Source organism: Drosophila nasuta, chromosome 2R (assembly GCF_023558535.2).
Source record: "Drosophila nasuta strain 15112-1781.00 chromosome 2R, ASM2355853v1, whole genome shotgun sequence".
NCBI lineage: Eukaryota > Metazoa > Arthropoda > Insecta > Diptera > Drosophilidae > Drosophila > Drosophila nasuta.
Genome location: NC_083456.1, coordinates 22959158 through 22971352, shown reverse-complemented (window position 1 = coordinate 22971352; position 12195 = coordinate 22959158). Strand labels below are relative to the sequence as shown.

Genomic DNA, 12195 nt, shown 5'->3' with positions numbered 1-12195 from the left:
CAGAAAAGTTAAGTAATTCTTTATCTAATATGATTTTTTATTATAGTCCAATAAAATACAAATAAGCTCAGTTTTTAAACCCTTGTAAAGCGCCTCTATAATATGTAAAATCTATTGCATATCAGCTCATATCGTTAGAGCTATAAATATAATTCCAGTGAAAGACTTTATATAGATTAAATAATTGTTATTGCATTTATTATTGTTTGCATCGTTTTTTTTTATGATTTTTTACTCATTTACTAAACACAAATCAGCTACACAAGAATTCTGGACTGCATGAACTCTATGACGACAGTCCAGCTAAGCAATTTACTTAACAAAGAAGCATTTGTTGGTTTTTGTTTTATTAAATTTGTCGTATATAAGTACATACATATTATCGATTTTCTTTTGTATTTGTTTTTTTGTTTTACGTATATTTAAACAATCAATATAGTTAATCCAAGGTCCAAGAAGAGAGAATTTCGAAATTTAGATAGCTACTATATAATGTACACAAACATGCAAATATATTATTGGAATTCATTCAATATTTATATCATTGTGGGATTCTCATTTATTTCATAGGTATACAATAAAAACAAATAGAAATATACAAATTATGCTTAAGTGTTTTGTTTTAAAAACTAATTGGACTAAAACTAAAGAAACATAAAAGTTAACAAGTAAAACTAATTAAATTCGAGATACAAATTAATTGTGAAAACTTAAACTTGAAACTAGAGATTGAGACTGAGACTCTGTTTAGCGATTCCTTAAGCATCGATTAAGTTCGATTTGTTGTTTACCACACACAATTCATGTTTATAAAATTGTTGCAAAAGCATTTATCCAATTATATCATGTATCTAAGTACTTCTGTATATATATATATATATAAGCATGTCTATATTATATATATCTAATATATATGTGGGGGGAGCAGGGCGGGGGGGCTGTATATAACGATTAGGTAATTTTGAGGGAGCGTTCTTTTTTTTGTAGTTTTCATTTTTCATTTCGATTACTCTATGTAAATTTTATGGCAACAATTTGTGCGCAACATGCAACATAATGAAATTCTTGTAGCTTTTAGTTCTTGTTGTTTTACTGTTGTTGTTGTTGTTGAAGCCGCAACCAAGTTGTACTGTTAAGCATTAGCTCTAGGTCGTCTGCTCCATGATGGGCTCCTTGTAGAGGCCCCGCAGCAGCTTGCCAATGAATCAGAACCGTTAGCTGCGACCCGTCGTCGCAGCCGGTGTCGCCGCCTCCGCCACACTGCTGCCCACCGCTGGCACTCCGGACAAGGTGATGGCTCGCATATGATGCACGGGTCGTATGGACTTGAGCTGTGTGGTGCCCTTGAAGCGGACATTGACATCGCCACCGACCATGCTCAACGGATGCATGCCCGGCTCTGGCTCGGCAGCCTCTTCCAGCGATATCGCTGCCGTCGCCGTGACCATTTGTTCCATCGGTGCTGTTTCCGGGGCTGTGGTAATGGCAATTGCATCAATGTAGCTCTGTCGTGGTGCCAGTGGCGAGAGGGAGGCAGGCGTTGTCTTGTAGCCCATGCGACTGAAAATACTGCCAGTGCTGATGCTGTTGCTACTGTTGCTGTTGTGGCTGCTGCTGCTGTTGTGGCTGCTGGCGGTGCTGGGCGGACTGAGCGGTGTGCCAACGCCAGAATCGACCTCGAGCGGACTCTTGATGTTCGCCACATATTTGTCCACATGCTCTGGGAGCTTGAGTTCATCCAGTTTCGTTTGCATGACGCTCCGTGCGCTGGCATTGTCCAGCAATCGATTGGGACGTGTCGGTGGTGTTGGATTCTGTTGTTGCGGTGGCTGCTCCAAGCTTGTCAAATGGCCATTGGCCGCATGGTTGTGGTTGCGTTGCATTTGCAGTTGATGCTGCTGCTGGCGCAATTGCTCAAAAAAAGGTGTCTTCTCCTTCTTCTGCTTTTGTGGCGAACCATGTTCGTCTCTTTCGCTCAGCTCTTCGAGCACCTTGAGTGGAAACCCCAAGTGACTGTTGACAGAAATCGATTTGCCAATTTTACGCTCCGCAAAGATCGGTTTGCGCCGCTGCCGCTCCAAGTCATCCAGCTGCTGCAGCATGCGCCGCACCTCACTGGGCAGCTCCAGATCCGGATTGTGATCGACCAGCTGGCCAATGTAGCGTCCCAGCGTCTGTATGGTGAGCTCCAGCGATTGCACCTGCGACTGTAGCGACGAGATTTGCGTTTGTTGCGACGAACGCGTTGTCTCCAGCTGTGCAATCGATGACTGAGCAAACTACAAACAAAGAAGATACCAATTAGCATGGTATCGGTAGAATATAATCGATAAACTCACCTGCAGCTGCTGCTCGAGATGCTGATTTTGTGACTTCTCGCGATTCAGCATTTCCAGGTGATGATTCGTCGTAGATATCTCCTCTTGCAGCACATTGTACTCCACATTGTACTCAGCCAACTGCTTGCCAATGTCCAGCGTAAAGACCAGCTTCATGATCTGCTCCATGCACGTGTTCTCCATCTTGGGAACCACCGTCTTCAAGTAATCCATAATCTCCTCAAAGTTGTCGCGTGCTAGCAACTGTTGTTTGTGCACCGACAACAGCGCAATGGCAAACTTAAAGATCACATCCGAGGATTCCAGGAACACCAAATCAAAGACGCGCGCCACAAAGCCCAAAGGAAACTGTGAGCTAAACACGGTGAGTATCCAGGGAGCAGCATACAGCGTAGGTGAGACATCGTTCTGATCGAGCCACACATACAGATCGGGTAGATGATCCTTGACTAGACGGGACAGTTGATAGAGCTGCAGCTGGAACTTCTTCATGTCCGGCAGGTACTTGGTGCGCATGTTGCGGCAGAACATCAGATGCTTGAGTAGCTGAAAGGCGCTCGCCTCATCGCACTGAAAAGCAAAGATTAGTTAACTTATTTTCCATTCAACTATGCGTTAGATGACGCCACTTACATGCAACAGCAGCACGCCACAGATAAAGCCCAGGCCCTGGCAATAGCCCAGCTCGGGATCAAGTATGGAGTAGGCCTTCAGCAGATTAAACAGCGACAACTGTCCCAGACCCAATGGATCTTTGTAGAACGTATGATTGGGAAATGTGCGTCCCAAGTCAATAAAGATCGCATGCTGATGCTCAGTTAGATGCTTCAGCAGCGTGTGATAAGGTGTATTATAGTTGGGAAACTTTTTCGTGTCCACTGGCGCTGTGTTCATCGAATGCTGTTCGGCCAGGAAAGTCCAGACATCGCCACGCTTGGAGCGCGGCACTCCAGTGCGTATGGCATGACGCAACACCTTGGGATCCTTCTTGTTACCAATCTGCATAGAGTTGCGCTCAATGATCTGCTCCCAGCGCTCGATGAGCTGCTTGTCGCATGGCACAATCTCCTCATAGTCCAGCTTAATACGCTTCAGTTCGTTCTCATTCTGACGAGCCTGCAACATGGCATTCTCCGTCTCCATGCGATTCAACATGATCGTTTGTCTGATGGCGGTGCGCCAAAGTTCCCGCAGCTCGGCAGCATCACGTTTGCCACGCTTGGCAGCTGTGGAGACAAGGATTAAAGTGCTATTGTGGTTTGATTATGTGTGGGAAATTGTGGCACTTACGCTTGCGCATGGGCGATAGAAACTCGGTGGGAGCCTCGCCCTCCAAACCCTTCGAGGGTGTCACCACGCTGTTGAGTATAGCCTGGCGCCAGGAGCCCTGATGCGTCTCCGCCTCCTTAGGGCTGTTGCCCACCTTGATGAAGCTGTAAAGTTGATATTAAGATATATTTAGTTTGACGACATATAAAATATTAACTATTCTATTCAATTCTTTATTCCTTAAACAACTTAATAAACAAATATAATCTTAATCAGGCTTTATTGTGCATGTTTCTTAATTTAGATGCTGCCTTAAAATTTAATTCTAAAATCCTGCAGAACAATGCATGACGACGCTTTTTCCTATTCAAACTTTAAGCTTATTAATGCAATGGTCTAAAATATATTTTTTCCTTTAATAAAGCAAACTATAATCATTTTCCCCAATCGGTTTTGTCCATGGCTTCGAAATGAGTTAAATGAGAATTGATGAATAATAAAATTTGCAAACTAATACTCTATAGTTGGGAAACTTTTCTTAGTCCTGATAAAAATGTTAGAAAATTGACTCATAATATCTGTTTTGCACTCATCATAGCAAAATTAGGTTAGATCAGGGAATTATACATAATATTCTCTTCGACTTACATTGCGCAAATACAGAAATATATTTATTGTAATACAATTTTATTAATCCAGTTTTCGGATACCAATATGACATCTAATCTAGATTATTTTTAATGCTGGTTGGTTTTGATTCTGGATTCAATTCCAGCATATAATTAATATTAATGATGTTCCCTTATCAAGTTTACTAAACAAAGGAAACGTCTCAGATGGTTATGAAATTTTTAGTCCTCATAAAAAAAAGTTAATAGATTGAGTCGTACTGTGGGTTTTGAGCTATTCACTTCGGAAGTTTGACTTAGCTACTCTATGTATATATTCTCTTCGACTTACATATCCATCATGGGGCTCTTGAGCTGATCTGCCGTAGGTTTGTTGCTGGGACTGGCGCCCACAGTGTTCGAGCGTGAACGGAATCCTTCGGGCGGGGTTTCGCTGCCGATGGGTTCGGCGGATCCTTCGCGTATGTCGCGTAGATTGTGCGGTGGCACCGCAATATCATCCTTGGAGGGTTTGCGCTTCAGCAGCGTGTCGAAGGAGTTGGTCAGCGAGCGCTTGGCCTTCATGAATATGGTGCTGCCGCCCAAATACTGATTGAGAAACTCGGAGCGATTCTCGGCGGTGTCGTGAACGTGGCGCTGTTGCCGCGACTCGCAGTGGGCACGCAACAGCATCATGAGGAACTGATTCTGCTCGGCCATCGGTGAGTTGGTCTTCTCGGAGCCACTGTACTTGGCCCACACCATCTCCTGTTCGTCCTCGTTGAGCGTGGCGATGCGACGCCAGATCATTGCCTGCGTCTTCTTCTCGGACAAACCCTCGACATCGGTGCACAGTTTGTGATACCACAACATCGGGCAATGTTCGCAGCTAAATATCTGTGTCTCCTGTTTCTTCTTTTGCTCGGCACACGTATCGAAAGCCTGGGCAATGGCGGCCACAATGTCATCGCACACATGCTCCGACTGGCACTTGAACACGTAGCCAATGTAGCCTTCGTTGTTGAGCTCGCGACAAATGATGCCAAAGTGATCGAGTGACTTCTGACCATGCACACAGCTGGCCACATCCTTGAAGTCCTTGTAGAGCAGCACCTGCTTGCGATCCGGTGAGATCAAGCGAAGATCGCTGCGTCCCACCAAAAACACCATGGTGCGATTCTGCTCCGCATAAGGTGGAATTGTGCCCTGCGAAGCGGAACGATCTCGCAGCTTGGGGATGCTGTAAGAAGAGACAAGAGAGCAGAGTTAACTGGGAAGTGAGCAAAAGTTGCAGGCGGGACATGCTAAAGGTGAACATAACACAAGCGAAACTCAAACTCAAAGGCAAACGAAAACGGGAACACAAACAAAAAGAGAGGCATGCGTGGACTCGGGGCGTGGTCGCCACTTACTTCTCCAGCGCGTAGTGTGGATGCAGCTGACCAGCTGCTGTTCCGCTGCCACTTGCTGTGGCAGCCGCCGCCGCCGCAGCCTCTGCTGCTGCTGCTGCCGCTGCCGCTTCGGCCTCCTCTCTGGGCGGCGTGGGCTGCTTGTTCACAATGACATTGGGCGCCTCCAGTTGGTGCTGCTGCTGCTGCTCCTCCGAGCTGCTTGCATTACAATTTCGTTGTGGGGGGTGTCAGTAGAGAAGATTGCACAAATGGAAATAGCACAATTCGACAAAAAAAAACAGAGCACAACTTCTCGACAATACTTACATCTCCTTATGGCCCATATCCACTTGACTCTGGCCGCGCAACAACATGCGCTTTATTGGCGACTTGTTCTCCTTGTTCTCCTCCAGCGGCTGTGGCAAAGCATCCGCCTCCGCGCCCGTCAACTGTAGCTCTGGCTTCGGCTGCGCATTTGGATGCTGTTCCTGCTCGTGTTCCTCTTCGTCCTCCTCTTTGAGCTCGTGACTCTTCAGTGTGCTGGCCGCACTCTTGGTCTCAATGCCCACACCGCCCTCGCTGCTCAGCGACATCTTGCGATTCTGCAACAGTCGCAGCCGCTGGGCATCATACGCCTTAAACTTGGGCAGGGCATCGTCGATGAAGGTGTTGGGCACACGCTTCTGCGAGACACGTATCTTGCCCACGTACATCACCTCAAAGAAGTGCGTGTGATTCGGCGAGATGTCGGCGAGCAGCGACAAATTGCTCTGCGCCGATGTCGATGTGGGAATGTTGACAGTGCCCGAGGAGCTGCTCAGACCGTGCGTATACGATTTGGATGCCTTCATCTTGCTGCTCACCGGATTGGGACTAGCATCGTGCTGGGCATTGCGCAGCGCTTCGCTCATCTTCAGATTCGTGGCGGGCGTGGCATGCAATCCGTTCAGTGAACCGTTGTGTCCATGACCACCGACAACACTTCCACTGGCAATCAGATTCTGTGGTATGCTGCCCACAGAGCCGCCGAGCGTATGCGCCGGATCTCTCATCTGATGCATCAGCTCGGCCATCTAAAAAGAGAGGGAGACAGAGAGAAAGAGAGAGAGCGATGCCAAAAGTTAGTAATGATTATGTTTATGACAGTCAGCACAGTGCATGCGGCAAATATTCATGCAGCAGACAGAAGTTAATGGCCAGTTTTGGATGCACATGCTCCCCACCCCGCATTTCCCCGCAGTCCCCACATTGGCAGCCATTGTTCACTGCGCTTTTTTTGGTTGTTGCCTTAGTCCCGGACCGATTCCGGTCTCCGGTCTGTCATCCCGTTCAGTTTTATGACTTTTGTCTTTAGTTTATGACACTTTTTACGACTTTGTCACTTAAGCGGCGCTTTTCGTTTTTCGCTCTCGCTTTTTCGGGTTTGGGTTTGGGTTTTGGTTTTTCTGTGTGTCTCGGTCTCTCTGCTCTCTTTTGGAAATTGCAGACATCAATTTCATGACACCGCCGACAAAGTTGATTTACTTTGGTTACGTTATGTTATGATTATGTTATTTTAAGGGCGACAAAAACTGGACACTGACACTGCCGGGGGATGTAAAGGGAATCTGCATTAAATTAACTTTTTTTACGACTCATAGCTCATAAATATCTGAGAAGTTGGCGCTTTCAAACTTGAATTGCTTAATGAGACTGCAGCAACAGCTTAAGGATTTAACTTAAATTCATGTTCAAAGTTAAAGTTTTCGAGTGGATTGAGGTTGAAATCAAAAGGATTTGAAATAGGGGTTTGCGAGTTACGACTTTCAGTTCAAACTAAGTTCAGATCAAAAGGATTTGAAATGGAAGTATCTTATACTTACGACTTTCAGACAAAGTTAAGTTGGAGTCAAAAGGATTTCAATTAAAAATGTATGAGGTACGACATTCAATTGAAATTATATTGAAATCACGAGTATTTGAAATAGATGTATAAGATTTACGACTTTCAGTTTAATTTTTCAGACTTGTAGGAAAAGCTATCCATATAAAAGGTAAACTTTTTGAAGATATTTAGCGTTGTTTTGTAGTTACCAATTAGATTCAATAAAATTTATTTTCAAGATCTTTAACTTTGTTTTAGACTAACCATTTAAATTGGATAATATATATTTTTTCTATATTTTTGAACACATTAATAATTTGAAAATCTATTCTACAATTAAAACCTATCATATTTCGCTATATCTAAATTATATTACAACAATTATATAACGTGTCAGCAAATTTATCCAAACAGTTAATAGCTCTGTTTATAACAGTAAATATTGATTTCTTTATTATCTTTCTATTATTATTGTATTTCCAAGCATCTCTTAACAAACAAACAGCTTATTCAAGCACTTCTTCACATTCTCATCTATTTAAGAAATTTCTTCCCATATCCCGTATAAATACTTGAAATGAGTTTGTTCGAGAAATTATACGTCAAGTGTTGTATCACGTTCGTTACTCATGTGCAGACATCGTGTCTGCGATGCTTTGCGTAGTTTCTCGCGAAATTTCTGAGTAATGCATCATAGTTTGTAGGAGCAACACCTGATGATGAATCTCGCGCGCAGTTTGTGGCATCCACAACACTCAGAAGCAGAAGCGTCAGCTGTTTCTCATAGTTCTCAGTTTGCTCTCAGTTTCGCTGATCTATTGGCCGCCCTGTTTGTGTGTGGCCCAAATTGTGCGGCATTGAAATGCTGCCAAAAGTGCAAATCAAGTGAAATTAAACAAAAAAAAAAAGAAAAACATCGTTGACTGTGAAAGTTCCAAAGTCCAATGTCAGTGCATAATAATTAAGCAGCTGTCTGCATAGAAATGCGTCCGTCGTCTATCGTTTGAGATACATTTGAGGCACATTAACTGACGATGCTCTCTCCCAACTAATTGGTATTGGTAAAAATAGCATAGGTTTAGTGCTAAATTTGTTCATTCTGGTGGCACTTGGCTACCAAAATTGAGATAAATTATTTAGTTCTGTGATGTCGCTGCTAAAAGCTGATCAGCCGCTGGTTGAGTGATCGTGACGTCACGCGTTGACCAATTGAGTATCCAACAGATACATTTGTATCTACAGAGGACACGCTTGGCAACGCGTGTGCTGACTGCCAAATATATACATATATTTTTCTAATATACATACACACTGTGTGTGTTCACATCAGTAAATATGTTTTTTCCATAATTTCATGTTTACCCCCCAAAATAATATAAGAATCAAGTGGAGAAATTCAATTTGAATCCGACTGCAAATTACCCAGCAGCTTGGTATGATTTAATCACAGCTATAAAATACTGTATTACAGTATATCTTACGGTATACAGTATTACAGTACAATTTAAATTACAGGCATTAATTTTGAGTGTTGTCATTTAATTATATCCCTTTTAGAATCTAGCTCATGTTTACAGGGTAAATCAAGGCTTTCATACATAGTATCTATGCATATACATAAGCTACAAACAAAATCCACTTGTATGCACATATGAGCACATACTTTTTTCTTGTTGTTAAATATTTCACAGGAATTCAATTCAACGTCACGTTCGCCTCGCGTTTTTTGCGCATTTTTCTTTACGCCTTTTTCCATTTTTTATTTATTTTTATTTTGTATGTATTTCGTTTACTTTTTTTCTCTTTTCATTTTATTCTCAAGCTCGTCTACGTGCTGTCAACTTTTGTTGTTGTTGTTGTTGTTGTTTGCACTGTTTGCCGTATTATTATTGTTATTTTTTGTTAAATGTGACGACTTCACATCGATATTTACATACGATATGCATATTTAATGCAACATCAACAGCATTTCAAAAGCAGGGAACATGACAAGCCCTAAAAACGAACTTCAATTACATGTCGAGAGAGATTCGCCGGTTTTATTATTGTTTTTATTTTTTCATTTTGACATTTTTATGTGTCGCCAGATTGTCTGGCTAATGTCCTTCAGGCTTAGTCACGCCCCGTTCGAAATATATATACTTCGTGTTTATTAATTTGTTTGCCACGTTGTCGAAACCAAAACTGAACTTGAACTAAAATGGAAACTCAATTTGTGTAAACGAAAAGAGGGCAATGAAAATGCAACGCTTGTAACGAGTTAACGACGAGGCGAATGCTCTACAATTGAAAGGGGTAATAATGAAATAAAACAAGTACGAAAGTTACAGCGAAATTCCTGTCAACCATTTTCAATAAAATCATATTTAAATTATATACCAAAAAATGCTAAAATATACCGAAGGATATATATGGTATATCTATAAAATACTACATTCAAAATAGAACATAAGACACAACAATTCAATATATTTTCTAAAGTAATCTTTCATGCTATAATAATAAACTGATTCTATAAATAAATCAAGTAAGAGAGTTGCAGCGAAATTTCCGCTACCCATTTCCAATAAAATCATATTTAAATTATATACCAAAAAATGCTAAAATATACCGAATTCTATATATGGTAAATCTATAAAGTACTACATTCAAAATAGAACATAAGATACAACAATTCAAAATATTTTCTAAAGTAATCTTTCATGCTATAATAATAAACTGATTCTATAGCAATCTTTTATGCTATTTCTAGCTTACTACAGTTTATTTTAGTATAAAATAAATTCAACATATACTAGTATTATATATACATTCAATTCCATTCCATTACTACAGTTTATTTTAGTATAAAATAAATTCAATATATATGTCTATATACACATTCATTTCCATTCCTAAAGCTGTCACAATCCTCGTGATTTTACATATGTATAAAAGCTATATTGTTTTTCTGACTTTGCAGTCGTCAAATGTGTTGTAAATGTCGTCAATCATGTGGCTGCACTACAACTTTAATGTCTTTTTATCATATTTTTTCCCGTTTGCTGCTGGTTTTGCTGATTTTCATCGTCTGTCGCATTGCGAAAGCAAAATGACAATGGCAACTGGAAAAAAAGTCGCCACATGCATTTTAAAGAGCAGCGCGAATGGTTTATTGAACTCTGAGCAAATGTTTAATAACCGAATGACAAATTCAAATCCATTCGCGATGCAAATTCAAAGCACTTGTTTGAATTTGCAGTTAGTTAAACCGCATGAATAATATAGAGGAATAAAATAAAAGTGCAGTTGAACAGTTGTCAACTAAATAATTCTAATTGATATCATTTTTATTTTTGCGGGTTCTAATCATTTTTGTAAGTTTCAAGATATATTTGCATATTCAGAAGTCGGTTTACTTTTTCGATTTAAAATGCTCTGCAATTTGTGTCGAACCTGTTCATAATTAGCTATTTATTTATTATTAAAATAACAAATACTTTTTTCACACACACACACCTTTGTGTACTCCGGCTTTTGTTTATTTAACGCCAATTTACAATTATGACACAAATACGATGTATGTTTATCAACAAGTCGAACTAAATTATATAAAAACGAGGAAAATGTTTCGAGTAGCAATGGGAAAAATATGGCAATTAAATTTAATACGCTACTTGAGCATGCGACTAAAACAGTAATTTTTAGACAACGTTATTTAGCTTAAATAATATGTTATAATATTGTCCTATTAGTTGTGCAATTTGATTATATGTTATTTCAAAAGCTAACAAGGGTCGCTGGAAATCAACATTAACACACTGGAGATTAACTGAATCTCGTTAAACTTGAACATTGGCAAGAGTCAAATTGATTTGAGTGGAACACGAATACATTCACTGGGGTCAATAATATATTATTGCTGCATCTTAATATCATATAGAGAGTACATTATCTTTCGCTCCCGTCTGCTGATTTTACAATGAATTCTAATTAACATTTTCACATGAAATTTGCAAATTTATTTCAAGTGTTTAATAAAGCGTTGGCAGACAGCTTTGAACTTTACTTTGGCATTTCACATTTTAGCCAAATATATTAACATTATTATTCGGATTGATATAAAATCTAATGCGCAACAAAATTTGCTAATTAAATTAGACAATTTGCAATATAATTGTTGAAGAAATGCGCAACAAATATCTAATGAAATTTTCAAATATGGAAAGTTTAATTTAATGTGTATAACTTTCCAAATTATTTATTTTAAGTAACATAAGTAAGTATTTTAAAATCTTTCTAGCAAACACTTTATGATCGTCGCTTTTCCATATCGCTTTCATATATGAAAAAATAATTTAATGTATTTAATTAAATTTATCAAATAACAAACTTATTTTAAATAAGTATTTTTAAGCCTTTTTAGGAAACTATTTACTATATTCATAGCTCTTGTGTTTCGATTTTATAATTTTGAATGCCATTTTCATATATGAAAAGTATAATTTATCAAATAAAGAATTTGTTTTGAATAAGTATTCTAAAGTCTTTCTAGCAAACTATTTACAATAATCGTAGCATTTTCATATCGCTTTCATATATAGAAATTGTAATTTGATGTGTATAATTTATCAAATAACAAACTTATTTTAAATAAGTAATAATAATAAGTAATAATAAATAATAATAAATAAGTAATAAGTCTTTCTAGGAAACCCTTGAAACTATTTACTATATTCTTAGCT

The 12195-nt window shown here is 39.7% G+C and overlaps 1 protein-coding gene across 9 annotated transcripts in view; it reads right to left on the bottom strand.

Annotated features, from left to right (window-relative positions):
* Nucleotides 1–184: 184 nt before the first annotated feature.
* LOC132784990 (TBC1 domain family member 4) overlaps nucleotides 185–12195 on the bottom strand; it is a 39006-nt gene continuing 26995 nt past the window's right edge. For 3 of the 9 annotated variants that reach the window (XM_060790936.1, XM_060790933.1, XM_060790935.1), the window contains 7 exons: nucleotides 5935–6680; nucleotides 5629–5826; nucleotides 4569–5456; nucleotides 3630–3772; nucleotides 2973–3565; nucleotides 2340–2909; nucleotides 186–2279 (listed from right to left, as the gene is read on the bottom strand). In XM_060790936.1, the coding sequence (XP_060646919.1) occupies nucleotides 1215–2279; nucleotides 2340–2909; nucleotides 2973–3565; nucleotides 3630–3772; nucleotides 4569–5456; nucleotides 5629–5826; nucleotides 5935–6680 (4203 nt within the window). In that variant the 3' untranslated portion in view covers nucleotides 186–1214. Of the gene's footprint in view, nucleotides 2280–2339; nucleotides 2910–2972; nucleotides 3566–3629; nucleotides 3773–4568; nucleotides 5457–5628; nucleotides 5827–5934; nucleotides 6681–12195 lie in introns of all 9 variants that reach the window. The other 6 variants (XM_060790928.1, XM_060790930.1, XM_060790931.1 and 3 more) reach the window with 5 other exon arrangements.